The sequence below is a fragment of the Vitis riparia genome, chromosome 10 (assembly GCF_004353265.1).
Source record: "Vitis riparia cultivar Riparia Gloire de Montpellier isolate 1030 chromosome 10, EGFV_Vit.rip_1.0, whole genome shotgun sequence".
NCBI classification, from domain to species: domain Eukaryota; kingdom Viridiplantae; phylum Streptophyta; class Magnoliopsida; order Vitales; family Vitaceae; genus Vitis; species Vitis riparia.
Window position 1 is genome coordinate 8,404,855 of NC_048440.1, and position 20,491 is coordinate 8,425,345.

The 20,491-nt window shown below is 34.1% G+C and overlaps 1 protein-coding gene across 1 annotated transcript; it reads left to right on the top strand.

The window, feature by feature from the left end:
• Window positions 1-1,806: 1,806 nt before the first annotated feature.
• LOC117923723 (subtilisin-like protease SBT2.2) lies at window positions 1,807-18,241 on the top strand. Its single transcript, XM_034842152.1, has 10 exons — window positions 1,807-2,497; window positions 3,213-3,369; window positions 3,665-4,062; window positions 4,787-4,882; window positions 9,567-9,639; window positions 13,968-14,250; window positions 15,616-15,947; window positions 16,117-16,387; window positions 16,492-16,773; window positions 17,654-18,241. The coding sequence occupies exons 1-10, from the start codon at window positions 2,283-2,285 to the stop codon at window positions 18,076-18,078; spliced, it is 2,532 nt and encodes an 843-aa protein (XP_034698043.1). The 5' UTR covers window positions 1,807-2,282; the 3' UTR covers window positions 18,079-18,241.
• The last annotated feature ends 2,250 nt before the right edge of the window (window positions 18,242-20,491 follow it).

Sequence of the window (20,491 nt, forward strand, 5' to 3'; positions counted from 1 at the left end):
TATATATGGGTGCAACCTTAATGCACTTTAATGTTACAAAATTTTGATATTAGAAATGGTCTTCAATTTGATCTTTCATGGAGCTTGCACAAGATTTCTTTATTTGGAATTCTCTTTTGAATTGACTTGACATTTTTAAACGTATTAAACACACCTATCATATAATTAGATTTTTTTTACCAAAGTTCATTTCTCAACAATTATATATATATAAAATGTTTGGTTCTTGGAAGTATTAAAGAAAGAAAAAAATGTTAGAAAAATTATTTTCTCATATTTGATTTTACTATGAAAATAAAATATAATTAAAATTAGATAAAAATTTATATATTTTAAAATTATTTAATCTTTTATAGAATAATGTTATGTTTGGTTTTCCGAAAGTATCAAGAAAAGAAAAAAAAAAATCTGAAAATACAAAAAAAATAATTAAAATTAGTTAAAGATTTATACAATTTTAAATTGTTTAACCTTTATATAATGAAATACAATAAGTTGAATGAATTTGAAAAACTATATAAAAATAATTTATTAATTTTAAATTTATTTTTTATTTTTCTTCATCTTTTCTTTTATTTCACTTTTTTTTTTCTATTTTTTTTCTTAAATATTTTTCTTCAAAATTTTCAAGAGCTAGACATAGTCTAAAGGACAATAAGGGAAATGAATTTGAAAAAATATATAAAAATAATATATTAATTTTGATTTTATTTTATTTTTCCACTTTCTCTCTCTTTTTTTTTTCTCGTATTTTTTCTCAAATTTTCTAAGAATCAAACATTTTGCATTTTTCTTTTAATTTTTTATTTTCTTCCCGTTCCCTATTTCCCCCCTCTCTCACTTTCTTTTCATTTTTATTTTCCCTTTCTCAGTCTATCTGTTTCTATTCAAACTGAAACACAAAAAAAGTAAATTTTTAACTTTTAGTCATGGCTGAACTAGACCCCACTTTTATTTTGATCTTCCTGGGTTGTTTATAACATTTGAAGCTAGTTTGTTCTTATGAATAAACCAGCTGATCATAGTAAAACATCTATTTTTTTAATTTCTTACAGAAACTAAATAAAAAATATAATTTATAGATAAATAAATTAATTTTTCTTAATTTTTTTATTAATTTAAATTAAAATAAATTCAATAAAATTTTTATTGATTTGAAGAGCAGCTGAAGGGTCCCTGAAAATAACCCTAAGATTGTTATTGATGAAGTCCAGCCAAACCTCAGCTTTAATGGCAAAGGCATGAAACCGCTAGAAATCAGGAACATGTGGAAACATACGGCAATTATAAAGAAGAGATTTGAAGCATAGAATCCTAGAACACTTTATCCTCATTTTTTTGCACTTTGACATGTGCAAGGGCATAGAGTGCTCAATACACCACCGTCCCACAAGCCCACAACTCTCTCTCTCTCTCTCTCTCTCTCTGCCTGCCCCTCACAGTGTCACGGGTAAAAGCAAGGGAAAGCCACAACCACTCACAGCCTACTTTTCCTCTAAAAGAAATTGTAACGTTGGAAGCCATTGACCGCCACCTAGAAAAGTGCCAATATCCAAAGTCTGACCCCTTCAGTCCACCATCATTTTCACGCATACGGCATACCCCACCACTCTTTCGCCACCGAAACTTTCTATTTGTTTATTTATTTATTTATTTTTCTGGGTTTTCTATATTTTAATTTTATATGTTGCGATTTTTTGTTTTTTAACCGCTCTCTCCAACCAAGCTTTCTATTTGTGTCTGTATTTTTCTTGGTTTTAACTTTTATGTGTTGTATTTTTTAGCCTGTAAGATGGTATTGTGGTTTACTCATCAGCATCAGGAAAACAACAAAACCCTCCCAACAGTCGGAAAAGAAAGACAACAAAAAAATCCTCCGTTTCTAATCCTTTTTCCTCTCTATAAACTAAACGTTCATATTCGCACCACCCAAGAAAGTTACAGATTCTCTCTCTTCTCCAGCTAATAACTTCTCTGTATCTCACTCTCCACCTCAGGTGTTGTACAAAAGGCTTCTTCCCCACCCTTTATTTTCTTCCTATGGGGATTTAATGGGTCTTCTTTTGTACAATGTTCCTCCGACTGTAGCCACTTTGTAGAAAAGGGTCTTCAGTTTTTGTGTATTTTATTTACTCTGTATCATCTATTTCTCGTGGGTGTTTCTGAAAAAAGCTTGTGCCTGGAAATGGAGGACATGGGTTGTTAAAGGGTGCTGTGTGTATTTTTCCTGTTCTTTGGGGGTTTCTCTTTCCTGGGATTCCAGTTTCCTCTGGTTTTTCTAAATGGAGAGCGTTTATTGGGTGCATTTAATGGTGGTGCTTTGCTTGGGGACGTTTATGGGTATAGTTTGTCAGGATGGTGCAGATGAGAATACAGCTGTTTATATTGTTACTCTGAAGCAAACTCCTACTTCTCATTACTATGGTGAGCTGAGAAAGGGGACCAATGTTTTCAGGCATGGTGTTCCTGGGAAGTTGGATAGACTTCACAGACCAAGGTTCTATCTTTCTTCTTTAATCTTTGGATTTAGAGTGAAATCTACTTTTCTCGTATATAGCATTTCAAGTAATTGTTTTTCTTATGAAATTCTTGAGCTGTTCTGTTTTCACTTCACACCTTGTGGTGGTTGCTCCCAAATAGCACATAAAAATGGAGTCTTTTTAATCAGATTTTTGTCGGCTGCGCTGGGTTTTCTGTAATTTCACTTCTGATTTATTCACAAATTTGAATTTGATGGTTTTCACTGCAATTCAGTAGTTTTTATTTATGGGTTTTCTTGTTCTTAGGCTATTAAAATTTCTACACTTACTGGGTTGTGTCTCATGGGGTCCTCTTTTGTTCCTGTTCTGCTGGGGTTTGTATGCCAGTTGTCTGTTATGAATCTGTGGAATATGCTTTCTCCATTTTATATTGATTTAATTTTATCTTTTATTTTCCATAATTTGATCTTTTATTTTTTAATTTCCTGTTTTTTCTGATAAACAAGTTGTGACTTCACTATGTTTGAATTTTTATTTGTTAATTATTTTTCCCCCAACTGACCTAACACTGACATTTTCGTCTGGTAGTAATGCTGTTTATGCCTTTGCTTTCTTTCTCCTTTCCCCTTATTTTTCTCTGTTTTCATTGCTTGACCTTTTCAGGCAATTCACATAAATAAAGTATGTCTACTTGACTAATTATGCTTTTGAATCTGTTGTTTCTGAACTCAGGAGGAATATTTCAAGATCTGATCCTCATTATAATTCGTATATTTCCCGAGTTCATGATTCATTGCTGAGGAGGGCATTGAGAGGAGAACAATATCTGAAGCTGTATAGCTACCACTACTTGATTAATGGATTTGCGGTGTTTGTTACTTCCCAGCAGGTATAGTATCAGACTTGTATTTCTAAACTTCATCATCATCAAGTCAATGCCATCATTACCAAGTTCGGCATACTCATCATGGTAAATGTTGGTGCTGCACTGATGACAACTTTTTAACTTTTTTATTGGCAAAAAAGTTCATAATACATCATTGCTATAGTTTTTTTAATTCGCTTGGGCCATCAACTTAACAGAAATGCAAATTTTGCCACTCAAGACTTTGTTGTTTTATGAGAAATAAAAAATGGTTTGTGCTTTATAAGTTCTTAGTTTGGTAATATCGTTAATTTTGAAGGCAGAGAAGCTTGCAAGGAGGAGAGAAGTGGCAAATGTAGTTTTGGATTTCTCGGTTAGAACCGCAACCACCCACACTCCTCAATTCCTGGGTCTACCTCAAGGGGCATGGGTCCAAGAAGGTGGATATGATTCAGCTGGGGAGGGAATTGTGATTGGATTTATTGATACAGGCATTGATCCTACACATCCCAGCTTTGCTGTTGATAGATCTGAAGTTGCCTATCCAGTTCCAGCTCATTTTTCTGGCATCTGTGAAGTGACCCCTGATTTCCCATCTGGGTCCTGCAACAGAAAGCTTGTTGGGGCCCGCCATTTTGCGGCATCTGCAATAACCAGAGGAATATTTAATGCAAGTCAGGACTATGCTTCACCATTTGATGGTGATGGCCATGGAACGTGAGTGTTCTCTTGCATTTCCTAATAACTCTTCAAAACATTAGTTGTACAATTGGGATATTTGCACTTATCAAAAGAAAAAAAAAAAAACAACTGGGATATTTGCTCCTGCGCCCATTTTCTTCGTTGCAAAATTTACAGCTTTATTTCTTTCTTTTCTTTTTTCTATCCATTATTCAAGTTCCTTTAAGAGGATTTTGGTCTGTCCATCTACTTTTTCAAAACATTTAAACATACCAATAATGTTGGTGGAAATTTGATAAAGGACAATAAACCTAATATTAGCATCTGTTGCAATTGAAAATCCGTAGAAAGAAAAGTTTGAGAACATCGAACTCATATGCAGGGAGGGATTCAGACCTGGACATCCCCTTTAAATATTCTTAGGTGAGGGAACATCAAGGTGAAGCCCAATGAATTGGTTTGGATGAGTGCAAGATATACATTCACTAAATGCTGTATGACGAAACTAGAACCAATGCAGTGGAAATGGATGTTGTGATTGTGAATTTAGTTATTTTTAGCTTATGAGATCTCCTATAAATGATTTTGTACCCCCCAAAAGAAGAACAACAAGAAAAAACCCACACAATATAGACTGCTTTGAATGCTGTTACATACAAAATGTAATGATGTGATGGTTGCAATTTTTATGTGGTTAATATCCCATTGGTCTTAATTCAAATCCAACCGAGGAGCTGATGATTCTAATCTTAATATACAGGCACACGGCATCCATTGCAGCAGGGAACCATGGGATTCCAGTGGTGGTGGCCGGGCATCACTTTGGAAATGCGAGTGGAATGGCTCCTCGTGCACAGTAATTGATCTGGAATTTGAACTTGAATTTCTTGATATCACTTTTTTTTCTCTCTCACAATTTTTGTGTATTTTCATGTGTGAATACACCTTCTATATGACAAAAACACTTGTATGACAAAAACACTTGACTGGGGCAACCTTTTGCATGGAACATAAAATAGAGCTCTTTTAACATTTAATTTAGGGCTGAAATTTGAACATACAACAGAAGCTGTTCTTAGAGGTTATTGGTTAAGACCATAGTTATCAGAAACTTTTTATTAATGAGCGAAACCTGTTGCTTGATTACATCTTTTACAAACCTATATGGAACACACCTCAAAGTTAGGGGGATATATGCCTTTGAAGCTCTTGGGGATTGTTTGAAAATCAGTTCACTTATGTGGTACTGACAGATGATGGCATGGAAATAAACAAATAGCAGTTATAATTTTAATGTAATATTACTTATATCACAAAATATATGTTTGGTTTTGAGCGTATGCTTATCGGTTGGTTTGTTTGTATATAAATACATAAATATGTTTATGCTTATATGTTAATATATTCATGTATTGTGTGTGTATGTATGCATATGTGAAGGTATACATGTAGTATAAATGTACATCATACGTCTTATATGTCTTAAATTAATTATGCTATCTATCTAGCTATACTTATGTATGTATGTATGTATGTACCTATGTATGTACCTATGTATGTATGTACCTATGTATGTATTTGTATTGAATTTCCATGTTAACAATTTCATTACAGAAGATGCACCTCAACATATGTGATATACATAAGCTTCACTCATGGAAAAACTTGCATCTTATACCCTCCTTTCAGTTTCAGTTTGAAGATCCTAGAAGCTGATTCATTTGGTAGGAGTTTTAAGCTATTTGGGATTTCTTTATGGTCATAATGTTGGTCAAGATCAGTGGCATTCTTCCTTTCTTATGAGGACCTTTAGTTTTATTTCGTAATCTCTTTTGATATGAGAATCTTGAACTCTTATCAATCATATCTAAAAGAAGGTTTCTGTCTTTAAAAATCATGTTAATACTCAGTTTTTCCATGTTGCAACCATGTGCCTTGGCTTCTTATTCCGAGTTGGAAGATGTGATTCAGGATGAGGTTTTGGCATCGTTTTTCAAAAGCACTGACTTAATCTGATGTAGGTTCTTTATAATCTGTTTCGTCAAGAAGGATGTTAGAGAGCTGGTTCCAAGTCTTGGACTAATGTCAATGGCTAAGAACCAATTTGGTAGTGATTTTAGGAAACATTTTTAATATTTTTAATACTTGAAAATTTTTATCATTCAAGTGTTAGAAATGGTAGAAATGCTTTCTAGAATCACTCCCAAACGCACTCTAAGTCTTATTTGGTTATAAAATGTTGGTTGCTTTAGTGGTTGAACTCATGCATAATCATTATCTTATTATTGATATTAAGGAAAAATACCACTACTATTAGTGGACAAAGAAGAAGGGGTAGATATTAACATTGACGGGATAGATAATATAGCAATTGGATATGATTATGTTCCTTGGTGGATCCTGCTAGTGATAGTAATAGTAGTGCTGAAAATTATTTGATGAAGCTATGAGAGTTAAATTTTAGAAGAGAGAAAAATGAACTAAACTAGAATATTCTAATGATGACAAATAAATAATTTTATTATTACTAAATTTATGCCTTTTTTTATTCTTCAATTTTCTTGTGATGTTATTAGTATTATTATAATTTTTTGAGAATATTTAATTATTATTTAATTATTTATCTTGAGATTTACACCTTGTTCTATCTCTAGGCTTTACACCTTGTTTTTTTTTTTTTTTTTTTTTTGATTAGAAACAAACAATTATATTAAAATATAAAAACATGAGAAGGATGAGAAGTCCCCCCTAAAATGTACAAACTTGATAAAAAAAATTGAGAAAAGCTCTGCTAAACAAGGAAGGCTATACAAAAAGACAAACGACTTATACATGTATAATGAACACAGACCTTGTAGACCCAACCCTAAGGTGTGCAAATCGACAGTCAGTTAAGTTGAATTACACTCAAAGGATAGAGTTTAAAAATGTTTGTATAGTAAGCCCAAAAAGAAACATAGAACTGAAGTGAATCCCACATCAAGGCTTTTATACACCTTGTTCTACCTCAAGGCTTTTGCACTTGGTTTTGCCTCAAGGCTTTTACACCTTGCCTCATTTAGGCAAAATGTCTCAGCGCCTTAAGCCTTTTAAAACATTCATTATAGGTAGTTACAGTGCCTAACAGCCTCTGAATCATTTGAAAGGGCCTTTGAAGCCATTTTCCCCATGTTGTGTTAAGTGCTTCACCTCCAAAATCTCCTTACTATATATCTAAGCTTGAATTCCATTTGATATAAAAATTTCATTCCAAATTAAATATTGAAGCATCTGAAGATCCATAGATTAAATATTGCTCTTTGTGTTGTTACCAAGTCATTTTACTTTGTTTGTTTTTTTCATTTCTAGTTGGTTGGTTATATGCTCTATTTATAATCTATGTTTATCTAATTTATGGTTGAAAATTGGAACTTTTTGAAAGCAACCTAAGCTTTTGTCTCTTTGGCTGGAAAACATCCTGATAGTACTACTGCACTTCTCCCGCATCTATAGTCATAGGTTATGAAAAGTCGAATAAATATAGTATTTCTTGCTGCAAATGTCTCACAAGTCAATGTTGAATTTAGTAGCAATGGTATTGCATATGAAAATCCAGTAAAAAGCATTTAAACATGATTAGGAATCTTGGTGTCAGAAAATGTACAGAAATTAGTTTCTAGAGACTTCTTATCCCAAAGAAAATAATATGGCTTTTGCATTTTCTTTTATTTTTGATAGTTGAGAGCTTGTATATGAAGAGGAAAAAGGTACAAGTAAAAATGAGAAATATTTTTGAAAGAGACAAATACAAAACCCCAGTCACAAAAAAGTTTTACACAAAGGCCAAGCCACCACCCCCGATCCTTATTGGAACCTCAAGGAATATAACCAATGCCCTGCAAACACAACAAAGGTAACTGGCCGCCTTGGTGAGGCTGTTAGCTAACCATGAAAATGAGAAATACAAGTAAAAATGGGAAATATTTTTGAAAGAGACAAATACAAAACCCCAATCACAAAGAAGAACTACACAAAAGCCAAGCCACCACCCCCTGATCCTTACTGGAACTTCAAGGAAGATAGCCAGTCCCCTGCAAACACAACAAAGGTAACTGGCCCCCTCTTGGTGAGGCTGTTAGCTAACCATGGAATTTTTTATCCCCAACAGAGAGTTGTGTTTCAAAACCTCAAATGCAGCTATTAACTTTGCTGCAACAGTGAACCCATCACACAGTTGGCTTGTACAAGGCCCCCTCGATCAGCTCATCCCTATGATCTGTAATGGTAACCTAAGTACCCATTTGACCAGGATTTCATAATGACCAACTACAATTGGGCTTGAGGTATCACACTAGAGGCGGGCACCATTGCACCTGAAAGCTGCTCTCCACTGACTTATTGGATAAACAGCCTTCCAAGCTATAACAATAAGATAGGGATGCCAGAAAACTCTTTAGTAGACACAAACAGTTAGAAATCCCTACTTTGTATTTGGTCCATTTTCAAGAATCATGATTATAGCCACCTCCACAACAGTTATTTAAAAGATGAATGTGAAAACCATTTCCTGTAGCATCTCTCAACAAGCATGTCCTCATTTTGACTTTATCAGGTAAAAACTATGTCATGACAAATGGCATATGTCAGGGAATGCATTTCTCTGGCACCGTATTAATTCATCCATAATTAGTGCATGATGATAGGGAGAGCAATAAAAGGAAGATAGAGGCTTAGCATGCATTTATAACAAATAAATAAAAAATGAAAAAAGGGTCATTTTCCTTTTTCACAGGCAAATTAGTGATATAAAAAGCCCATTATAACGCAACCCAAATACACAAGAAACACACAAGATGCACCACAATCAAACCTCAAAGAAAAGCATAAACCAACTGGTTCAACACATAAACCATCAACAAAATCAACTAATGAGTGATCTACATTTCTCAATGAAACTTTAGGGCTAGATTTGGTTCTCATAAAATTTGAGGGAAAATGTGAGGAAAAAGAAAATGGAGAGGAAAAGTAAAAGGAAAGAAAAAGTAAATGAAAATAATGAATAGGTTTAGAATCAATAATTATTTTTATGTGCTACTTCAAATTTATGTTACTTATTTCACTTATTTGAACTCTTCTATATAAAGATTAAATAATTTAAGAATGTATAAGTTTCCGATTAATTTTAATTATATTTGATTTTCTTTTATATTTTTTATTGTAAAGCCATACATGAGAAAAACAATTTCCACAACATTTTTTTTTCCTTAGCACTTTTCGAGAAGTAAAAATAGCCTAGACCACAAAAATAGAGTTTTAAGGAATCAGAAAAAGAAGAAACATTTGACTTATTTGTTTTAAATATTAAAATTAGATGAGTGGCTGATGCTTGCTCAAGACCCTAAACTTCATGATTTTTAGTGTACCTGTCCTAATGTGTTTCAATTGTACAAAAAAGGTTGGCTAAAGAAAAAAATATCTGTCTCATGTCCATGTTCCCGTTTTATAGGCACATGCATTTTTTTTCTGGCATTAGGCACTAACTATATTCTATTCTTTTCCAGCATTGCTGTTTACAAGGCACTCTACAAAAGTTTCGGAGGCTTTGCTGCAGATGTTGTTGCTGCGATAGACCAGGTATGTGGTAGTCAGTGTGATCCATTTTTATAAGGATTCCCTTATTCCACAAACCAGGTGCACATTTGAGAAGGTTGAGAACTTGCTATTTAGTGGTTGACTCCAGGGAGATCTTATTTGTTAATACTTCACCTCTTTCATAAATTCTACCTATTATTCACTTTGTCCTCAACATTGGCATGTGCGCGATTCCTTTTGGGGCTACAGGTCCAAGGTTTTTACTTCTACCTCTTTTTAGAAGTGGATGACAACAGAAAAATATCCCATAGATGCGTAATATTTTCCCAGACATTTTGTTATTTTTTGTCCACTTTGGACATATTTTTAGTTAGAGATTGGGCTACTCCATTGGAAAATATGTCCTGCCTGGTCATGAGGGTTATGAGTGACACATTTTCTGCTAAGGATTGACTATAATACCATTGGTAATGACCCTTGTAGCTTTAAGCTGTCTACACATAGCATATGAGTTGCTCCTTATAAGGCTTAGGAACTTTTCTTTCCCAAGCAATGTGAGATATGCATTGTGGGATATCACATCTTTCTCATGCCACACTTTTTACACTTTCTTTTTTGTCATTTTCTTTTCTTTTTCCATGCTGTGGAAAGAGTTACATAAAGCCTATCTCGTGCTTTTATTTTGGTTGAAATCCATGAATTAAATGATTTAGTGAAGTCTTTGCTTGTCTGTGAGTTGCAGACGAGTCTTCTGTAACTAGTCTTCACTAGTGAGGAAAGACAAATAAATTACTTAAAACAGAAAGGAAATGGTAAGCACATCTAAAATTATTGGACGTAGCTGCTGTCTATAGCTAGAATGGATCAAAACAAGAGGTTTCTTACCTAGGCCTTAAATGGGAAAGGAAAGGAATACCTCTCATCCTTTGCTTTTACATCTTTCTGTTATTCAAACAATGACAAGCATGGCTTCTGATGAAGAAATCTATGGCCTCTTTGTTGAAAAAACAAAACTAGTTAGAATGGTATCTAGAGAGATAAATTTCAAGATGTAGGGTTTCAGCCATGGAAAAAAAATGTAGAGAGAGAAAAAAACTCCTAGCAATTTTTTGGTCATCTAGAACGCAAGTGGATGTATTTGTGCAACAAACTTGCTCTAAGATTTACTATAGGATATTTTTTTTTTCTTTTTTTCCAAAACCAACCATCACCTGTTCACATGTATAATAAATCCACTAATCATCTTACCACCCAACTGACCCAAGGTGATAACCCAAATATTTACAATAATCTCTAAGTCAAAAATATTTCCAAAAATGTTTTACAAATTAACAAAATATAATTTAAGTTGCAAAAATTCATATAATTAGAATTAGTACATGCCAAAAAGGTAATATAAATTAAAAACAACCAATATTATTGTTCTTTGCTTAATAATTTCTAACACTCAACGCAACAATTTTTCTACATTTAAATCATCCCAAACATTACAAAAATTCCAAAAGAATCCGTAAATCACAAAGAAAAATACTCATAATAATAATCACACTTCAAATAACACAAATAACATCTATTTATCTCCCAACAACACAATATATAATTGTTTTCTCAAGAAAAAGTATTAAATCAAAGTTTTAGGGTTAAACCACCCTACCACAAATCGGAAAATCCAACTATTTAAATCAAAATCCAACTCCATATGAATGTTCCTCTTGTTGAATAGAGTGTCCTCTTGAAATTTTCCGCGAAATGGAGGTTGTTTAGGAGGTTAAACGACATGCCGAAGGTGAGCAACATTGTCCACTTCCAACAGCAGCTCCCCTTTTCTTTCTTTCTTTTTTTCTTTTTAAAACAATAAGGGTACTAAATAGCGTAGCCCATAGGTTAAGTGGGCTGGGCGTGCAGGCCATTTAGTGCCCTTGTTGTTTTAAAAAGAAAAGAAAAGAAAGAGAAGGGGGGAGCTGCAAGGGACATCGGCTACTGGAATTGGAGAATGCCGCTCGCCTTTTGCATGCCGTTAACCCACCAAACGACCTTTGTTTTGAGTAAAATTTTAAGACACTCTATCCAACGCGAGAAACATTCGTATAAAGTTGGATTTTGATTTAAACAGTTAGATTTTCCGATCTGTAGTAAGGTGGTTTAACCCTAAAACTTTGATTTAAAATAAATCATATATTGTGTTGTTGGGAGATAAATAGATGTTATTTGTGTTATTTGAAGTGTAATTATTATTATGGGTATTTTTCTTTGTGATTTACAATTTTTTTTTGTAATTTTTGTAATGTTTGGGATGATTTAAATGTAGAAAATTGTTGTGTTTGGGTGTTAGAAATTATTGAGCTTGTGAGAAAGTAATTTGTAAAACATTTTTGGAAATATTTTTGACTTAGAGATTATTGTAAATATTTGGGTTATCAGCTTGGGTGGTAAGATGATTGGTGGATTTATTATACTTGTGAATCTTAGCTTAGCAAATTTATTTGGGATTAGATGTTGATTTATTCCAAAAAAAATAAAAAAAAAATCAGGTTATCAAGATTGATTGCTAGCTTGGATAGGAGTGTAACCCTTAGGGGTGATCTTTGACCTAGGATCAAGAGTTGGATTTTGGGTTACCCAGAATTCGGGGCGTGAAAATTTGGTTGTCATGTATATACGCCATGCAACATGAAATGCACTTGGGCTAGTTAGGAGATTTCACGTAATCCATGATTAATTCAGTGTTTGATATGTTCAGTTTTCATATATATATATATATATATATATATATAGATATATATATTGTTTGAAATGCACTTGGTCTTGTCCCTTGGTTTTCTCTTTCTTTTCTTGCAAGCATTTGGGCACTTCTTGTATACTTCGTGTGTACATTGATGGGCCTTTTGCGCTTTCAGTATATTCTCTTACTTACCTATCACAAAATATATATTGGTGACACAGGGGTCTGATATGAGATAAATTTCAGAAACTAGGGTCAAAACTTGAAAGGGTGGTTGATTTTGGATAGTACTTGTTTTTAATGTAGGGCAACGTTTTGGTATCTAAGACATCACAATCTGATTTGTATCAAGGCCAGACATCCTTTTCTCAAATTTTCTCATTTCAAATAGTTTCTTCAAGTCCCAGGCATCTCTATCATGAAAGAGCAAGTGTATAGGATGAAGAAGAGGCATTAGATAGAATAAGAGGACAAAAAGTTGAAGTTTATGCACTACAGCATGAAAGCAGCATGTTGTCAATATAGATATGGGGTACAAAATCTTAATTAACTGAGCTGTACAAGAGGTGAGTGGACAAATTTAGGTATGCCCTCCTAAGGTAAGTAGACAAATTTAGGAGGCATATTATGGATGATCATGAAATAGCAGGTATACTGCAGGAAGGAGAGCATGCGTAAAATTGGAGGAAAGAGGTTTGTCAGATAGATCATGGACCATCTCATACAAGTTACTCAAGGGACACTACATGGGTGATGAGATAGGTTGAGAGAGCTTTATTTGATTGAATTGACTAGAAAACCTCTGCCACCATGATAGAAAGGTAAAAATAAGGAAGAAAGAGTTATGATAGAACACGAGGATCAGAGAAGTTGAAGCTCATCAACTGGCACCTGGGGGAGGGAAAGTTGATATATCAGCATGGATGAGTACTTACTGAGCAGTTTATACAGTGAGCCTCAAATATCACAAGGTGAGAGTGTAGGCAACAAGACGATGCTAGTGTGAATTAGTAGAGTACACTGGAAGGTCACTGCTGATACTCAAATTTGGATATGTTGATGCAATGACTGTGGAGAAAAAAGGTCTACTTGACCTTCAGGAAACCTCTACTCACATAACATAGAGAGGCATAAGTGAAAATAAAAGAAGCCTTGATGAGAATGTGAAGTAGACAGTCTAAAGCTCGTTTAATGCCATGGTGGGGAGGGGATGCTGATGCGAAGATCTTTACTTCAACAAACTCTCTAAGAGAGTGTTGGATGCATGATGTGAATATGGAGATGATGAATGATTGTATGTTTAGGTATTGAGATGATTAAACGTTGTTGTATCATCTTGTACAAGGAATAAATGAGGCATGATGCCTACATGTTATAGATTTCACTCTTACATGGAGAGTTGCATGAGGCATAATCAGTTATAATTTGCCTCATCAGTTAAAATCTCTCTTTTTTTTGTATTCCTGAAAGATTTGTAATGTCACATTGCATGCATTACCCCTCTTCAGTCTTGTACAAAAGATCTCCTTTGGAAGATCCATCACTCTGCCTCAACCTTGCTATTTGTGTTATTTGCTGCCTTCATATGGCCAGACACCATTCACATGGGCATTGTAATTGATTTTGATCTTCCCTTTTGCATTCACAGGCAGCTCAGGATGGAGTTGACATAGTAAGCTTGTCAATCACTCCCAACAGGCGTCCCCCTGGAATTGCAACTTTTTTTAATCCCATAGATATGGCCTTGCTGTCAGCTGTAAAAGCTGGTATTTTTGTTGTTCAAGCAGCTGGAAATACTGGACCATCACCAAAGAGCGTTTCTTCCTTTAGTCCATGGATCTTCACTGTTGGTGCTGCAGCTCATGATAGAGCCTACAGTAACTCGATTGTCCTAGGCAACAACGTTACCATTCCTGGAGTTGGACTTGCACGTAGGTTAATCTTCCAAAATTATTGCTTTGTTTTACCATAGATTTTCTTATTGCAGGAAATGGGAAAGAATTTTTGGTTTCTTGGTTTATCTATCATATATACAATGGCTTTAAAACGTTGCTAAAAATAAAAAATAAGAAGGATATTTTCTCGATTCAAGCTATTTTGAACATTTTGACATTATGAAGGATCAATTAGGTCTAACATAAAAACTTTTCTGTTTTACAAATGACCTTAGAACAAAAATGAGTTTCTGCATCTTTTATCTACCATTACTAATGTTGATGCTGATACCAAGATTTAATAATAATAAGCTCATTAATTATTGGAAAGAATGTGGTGGAATACTATGACATGACAACAAATCCCAATGAACATTGAACTAGCCAACCAGAAAAAAGGACCCTCGTCACATTGTTATTCAGTGTTTCTCTGTGTACGTGCTCACCTGAATACCTGAGTTTTTTCACCTATATTGGCAGCATATTTGTCCAATGTTTTGGGTTGGTCACTTGTCCTGGTCCACTATCTTACACCTGATCAAATTTTGTATCTGACAATATGCGTTTATAACTTTGAAAGAGTTTGAAATAATGCTGTTTGAGAGAAGGAAGGGGGCAGGGGGGTGGTGCGCTTTGGAAGGCTTTCTATATCCAATTTCTAAAAATAGAGATCCTTATGATGTTTGGAGGGAGATAAGATGCAGCCTTTTACTCACATTCATTAAAGACCAAAAAAGGAAAAAAACGAAAAGAGTATCAACTGAGAATGTGAGCTATATTATTTAAGTTTAAGATGCAATGACCATTCAGTCCAACTTGTTTTTCCGATCTGGGTACTGTGATAGAAAAAACATTTCCATCCACCCCACAAAGTTCTCTATTTTCCATTTTGTTCCTTTATTTTCATTTTCTTTATCATCTTTTATTTAGGTATCAAATGTAAACTAGCTACTCAATAAATAGCAGTTCGGTTCCTGGTCTATCCAATTCATTTGCAGACCTGACAATCATGTGGTCCTTATTAGGTTATAGTTAACATATCCTGAGTCCGACCTCTTAACTTTCCTATGCAAAACCTCATTACTTTTGCTCCTCAAATTCTACCAATGCATGTCTGATCTTCACAATAAATTGTCTGTGAACCTCTTGATGCATGCAGTTGTGTCCAAGGTGCTGTTACAGCTGTAGGATTTTCCTCATTTTAGGCCTCAAATCTCTTAATATCACCTAGAAATAACAGTCCAAAAATTTAAGGTGAAGGATTGATGAAGGGTAAACAAAATAAAAGGGTGATGCAAAGAATTTCTTGTATACAATTTGTGATGGCCCCATATAGATTGACATAAGTTTTTTTTTGTTCAGCCGGAACACATAGAGGTAGAATGTATACGCTGGTTTCTGCTCTTCATGCTCTAAACAATGACACAACAATTGCCAATGATATGTATGTGGGTGAATGCCAAGACTCCAGTAGCTTGAAGCAAGATCTGGTACAAGGGAACCTCTTGATCTGTAGCTATTCAATTCGATTTGTGCTTGGGCTCTCCACCATCAAGCAGGCATTGCAAACTGCAAAAAACCTCAGTGCAGCTGGTGTTGTATTCTACATGGATCCTTTTGTAATTGGATTTCAGCTTAATCCAATTCCAATGAAAATGCCGGGCATAATAATTTCATCCCCAGATGATTCAAAGGTGCTGCATGTAAAATAAATATTTTTCTTATTTGAATATCATTTGATGGGCATTTGGATAGTTCTTTCCAAAAGTTTTAACTGATTTAGTGGAAATTAAGCATTTATTAGTATTAAATACTTTCTCTTTGTGGGCATGGATTGATATGCTTTCATGTTATCTTTGGCAGATTTTTCTGCAATACTACAATCATTCTTTGGAGAGGGATGGGTCTACAAAGGAAATTGTTAAATTTGGGGCAGCTGCTAGCATTTCAGGTGGGCTAAAGCCAAATTACAGCAACTCTGCTCCAAAGGTTATGTACTATTCTGCTAGAGGACCAGATCCAGAAGACAGTTTCCTTGATGATGCTGACATAATGAAACCCAACTTGGTAGCTCCTGGGAATTTTATATGGGCTGCTTGGAGTTCCCTTGGCACAGATTCTGTTGAATTCCTAGGTATACACAAATTAAAACGTGTAATGTGGATGGCACACCTTTCCATGTGATCTACCACTACATTCAAAACATGGATTGGCTAATTAACTTATGAATTATTTCAGGAGAGAACTTTGCAATGATGTCTGGGACAAGCATGGCTGCTCCTCATATTTCCGGGCTTGCAGCATTGATTAAGCAGAAGTTTCCCAAGTTCAGTCCTTCAGCCATTGGATCTGCACTTTCCACTACAGCTTCTCTATACAACAGGAATGGTGGGCCTATAATGGCTCAGCGTGCTTATGCAAATCCAGATTTAAACCAGTCTCCAGCAACACCCTTTGACATGGGAAGTGGCTTTGTGAATGCAACTGCAGCATTAGACCCTGGTCTGATATTCGATGCAAGTAAGTATTTAAGGCTTGAAGTTAATATACTCTTTCTTTATGGAAATCTATCAAAAAAAAAGAAAAGAAAATAAAGCTCTTTCTTTATAGAAGGCTTTGACTAAGTACCAACATTTTAAATCTAATAGCTGAAATGGTCATCTAGGTGATCTCTTGGAATTTCAGCAATGATGATCATGATCATCTAGCCAACTATAGAAAGTAATCCAATCTTGGGGTTGATTGTTGTAATTTGTAGGCAAGGAGATCGAGGAGTAACATTAGTTGGAATATATGAACTACAATTTAATAAAACATATATTTGTAACTAGAGTGGCAGAAAGGTTTTCCTGTTGCCAGCCTTGGGTGGTCGGGTTTTGAGGCTTTCTTGAGTTAGTTCATGCAATGCACACAAGAGTAAGGGAGGAATTACACAAACACAATGCAAGAATTACACACATGCATGAGTCTGACTTGCTTGTACATGGCATCTATGCACACTTGTTTGAAGTTGTATCAAAGATATGGTAATTGAAAATGTGTTTATCCAATGTCATGATGGAGGAGCTCAGATGTTCCCATAAGGGGACATGTCCTTACCCAGTACGCATTTCAACATTTAAGTAGAAAGTGATATGCCCTTTGAAAGGGGAGTAAAATGGTACAATAAACGTTCTTTTATGCCACCCAACATATTCAATTCATGAATTCAATTATAATGTCATGACTCTCTGTACATTGGTTTACTGGCTTGATGCAACTGGTTATGGAAAAAATGCTGCTCAGGTAGGATTTGCGAGTTTTAACTTGGATATTTCTATGTTTTACCATCAGCTTTTTGCTTCTCCTTGAACTGAATAAATCAGAATTCCAAGTTGAAATACATTATTTGTTGATGTAGGTTATGATGATTATATGTCATTCCTTTGTGGCATCAATGGGTCAGCTCCTATGGTTCTGAACTACACTGGTGAGATGTGTGGAGTTTCCACCATGAATGGCACTGACCTAAACTTGCCCTCAATCACAATAGCGAGACTAGAACAGACTAGAACTGTCCAAAGAAGAGTGACAAACGTTGACAGCAATGAGACTTACATAGTTGGTTGGAGTGCTCCTTATGGGGTTTCAGTAAATGTAGTTCCAACTCACTTCTTTATAGCATGTGGGGAAACACAGACCTTGACTGTAACCTTGAGTGCTACAATGAACAGCTCAGCTGCTAGCTTTGGAAGGATAGGACTGTTTGGAAAGGAGGGGGGTCACATTGTTAACATTCCAGTAGCAGTCATCTTTAAAGCCAAATATAACAATACTAACAGGTGAAGACGAGGAGCTGGGTGGGGATTATGATTTTCATTTTGTTTAGTTTTGATTTTGGGTGTTGATCGATTTTTTCATTTGTCATGTAAATGCTGAAGCATGTATTTGAAATGTAGATACAGTGAGTTGAGTAATTAATGATAGTAGTGCTTTGTTTTCTCTCAAACCCAGAACTGTGTGATTTGGTTTGTTTAGACAACAACATAATTCTGACCGTCCAATATTGTTTGAAAAACACGATAAGGAAACCCTCTTCTCTACCTCTGTTCAGCTCTCTGCCAAGGTCCTCCAACACCACAAAGCAGGAAGGAGGTTCTAGGATTCAACAAATATTGGGTCAATATTTGAATATAGACCCACTTTACCAGCCAATGTCTCCATGTCTGGAATGGGATCCAGTGACCTGTGAACCCTTCCAGCATCACTTTGCAAACTATCGTCCATATAAGACTAATGTTCTTCATAGATTGCAATAAATTCAGAAATTCCCCACTTGAAGAACAGGAAAGTTTTTAGAGCATGAAATTACTAAGATTGTAGAATTTTTGGAACTGTCTAGATGACTTTCAATAGTCTCAAGAGAAGCTCTATTGTGAATGAATATGCAGAACCACAAATCCAGATCTTTCTCTATCTGGTAAAAGAGCCTTAAAAAAAAGGGATACTAGAAAAAAGGGACACTGGTATAGTTTTCTTTCTTCAATGCTAGCCCAAAGCCTCATCAGGGGAAAAAAAATGCATCTTTTATATATAGACACGCTAGTTTTTCTTAAGAGTTTAAGTTTATAACACTTAGGTGGTGTTTGTTTTTTTGACTTTTTGTTTAAAACAATTTAATTTAGAATTTAGGTTGATTGTTTTTCTACTTTTTCATGACTTATTATAAACTTTTTAATAATAGAAAAAATCAAAATATGTAACTTTTTCTATATAGAAAAAATAACACATTGATTTTTTTTTTTTAATACTTAATAAAAATAAAATTCTATAAAAACAAACAACCTAATATTTAACACTATTAAACATTAAGGTTATATTTATAATTAAATAAAAAAACAAACATCACCTTAGGCTCACACGGTATCATTCTATAGCCTTTTTTTCTAGACTTCCACAAGGACCTCATAAATTCATAAATAAACATAGTGGTGATGGTTGAACATACGACTTCTTACCAAACAAGATTCTAATATCATATTGAACGATATTTTTTTTTCTAAAAAACTTAAATTTATAGGATTAATTTGTCAAATGATTGAAGAAGATGAAGAAAGCTTACACAAAATTCTTTCTTACATTTTTGAATAAGTCCAATACAAATAATACAAAGTCGTTTGACTAAGTAGAAGTAAATAGGGAAAAATAACTAGCCTATACATTCTGATCCTAGAATATGTTACGAAAATATCTATAATAGGAATTAACATAATCTTCTCAATAAAATTAGTATAATATCCTCAACTCTCCCCCATCAACCTAATGAAATATGTCTATCATTCTCACCTTGCTAATTATTGATTGAAATAATTGTCTTGGAAGACTTATAGTAAAAACGCCTACTAATTATTCTTTCATTGAGATAAATGATATACAATTGAAGCCATTATCTAGTTTTTCCTTGATGAAATATTAATGTATCTCAATGTGTTTTGTTCTATCATGTTGAATTAGATTGTGAGCTATGTTAATAGCTATTTTATTCTCATAATACAACCTCATAGATCCTCCACTAACTATTTTGAGTTCCTTCATTAAAGGTCGTAGTCTTCTTGTGCCATAGAAGTAAGGTTTGCTTCAACACTTATCTAGTTGTAACTTGTTTTTTTTTGGCTTTTTCAAGTCACCAAATTTCCTCAAAGGTACAATACCCACATGTAGATCTTTTATCAATTATAAAGCTTGCCTAATCTACATTGAAGTAGGCTTCAACCTCTAGAAGACTATTCTTATGGAATAGAAGGCCGCCCGTCCCAATAGTCCTCTTTAAATACCTCAATATTTTTTATGACAGTAAATCTTTGTTGTAATTAAAATACTAAAGTCTAAATAAATATATGATAATTTTGACAAAAAAAAAAAAAAAACCAATTAAGTTATCATAACTTTGTAGTGTTCTAGGTTTTCACTCTCTAGGATAAACTATAATATATTCAATTGTTTTTATATTAGAAAAGATTAATAATTTGTCAAAGGCAATAAAATCTAATTTAAATAAATTAGAATAAATATTTCCTAAAATATTTAATGAAATAAATAAGAAAAAAAAAGTGTTCTAGAAAGTTTAAAAATCCAATGTTAAACCCTTACAGAGAAAGAATAATGAAAAATCTAGGGTTTAAAATCAAAGTCAACCTAAGATTAAAGTTGGGTCTTGACCTAATAGTACCAACAAGGTACATGAGCTCGAGCTTAACTT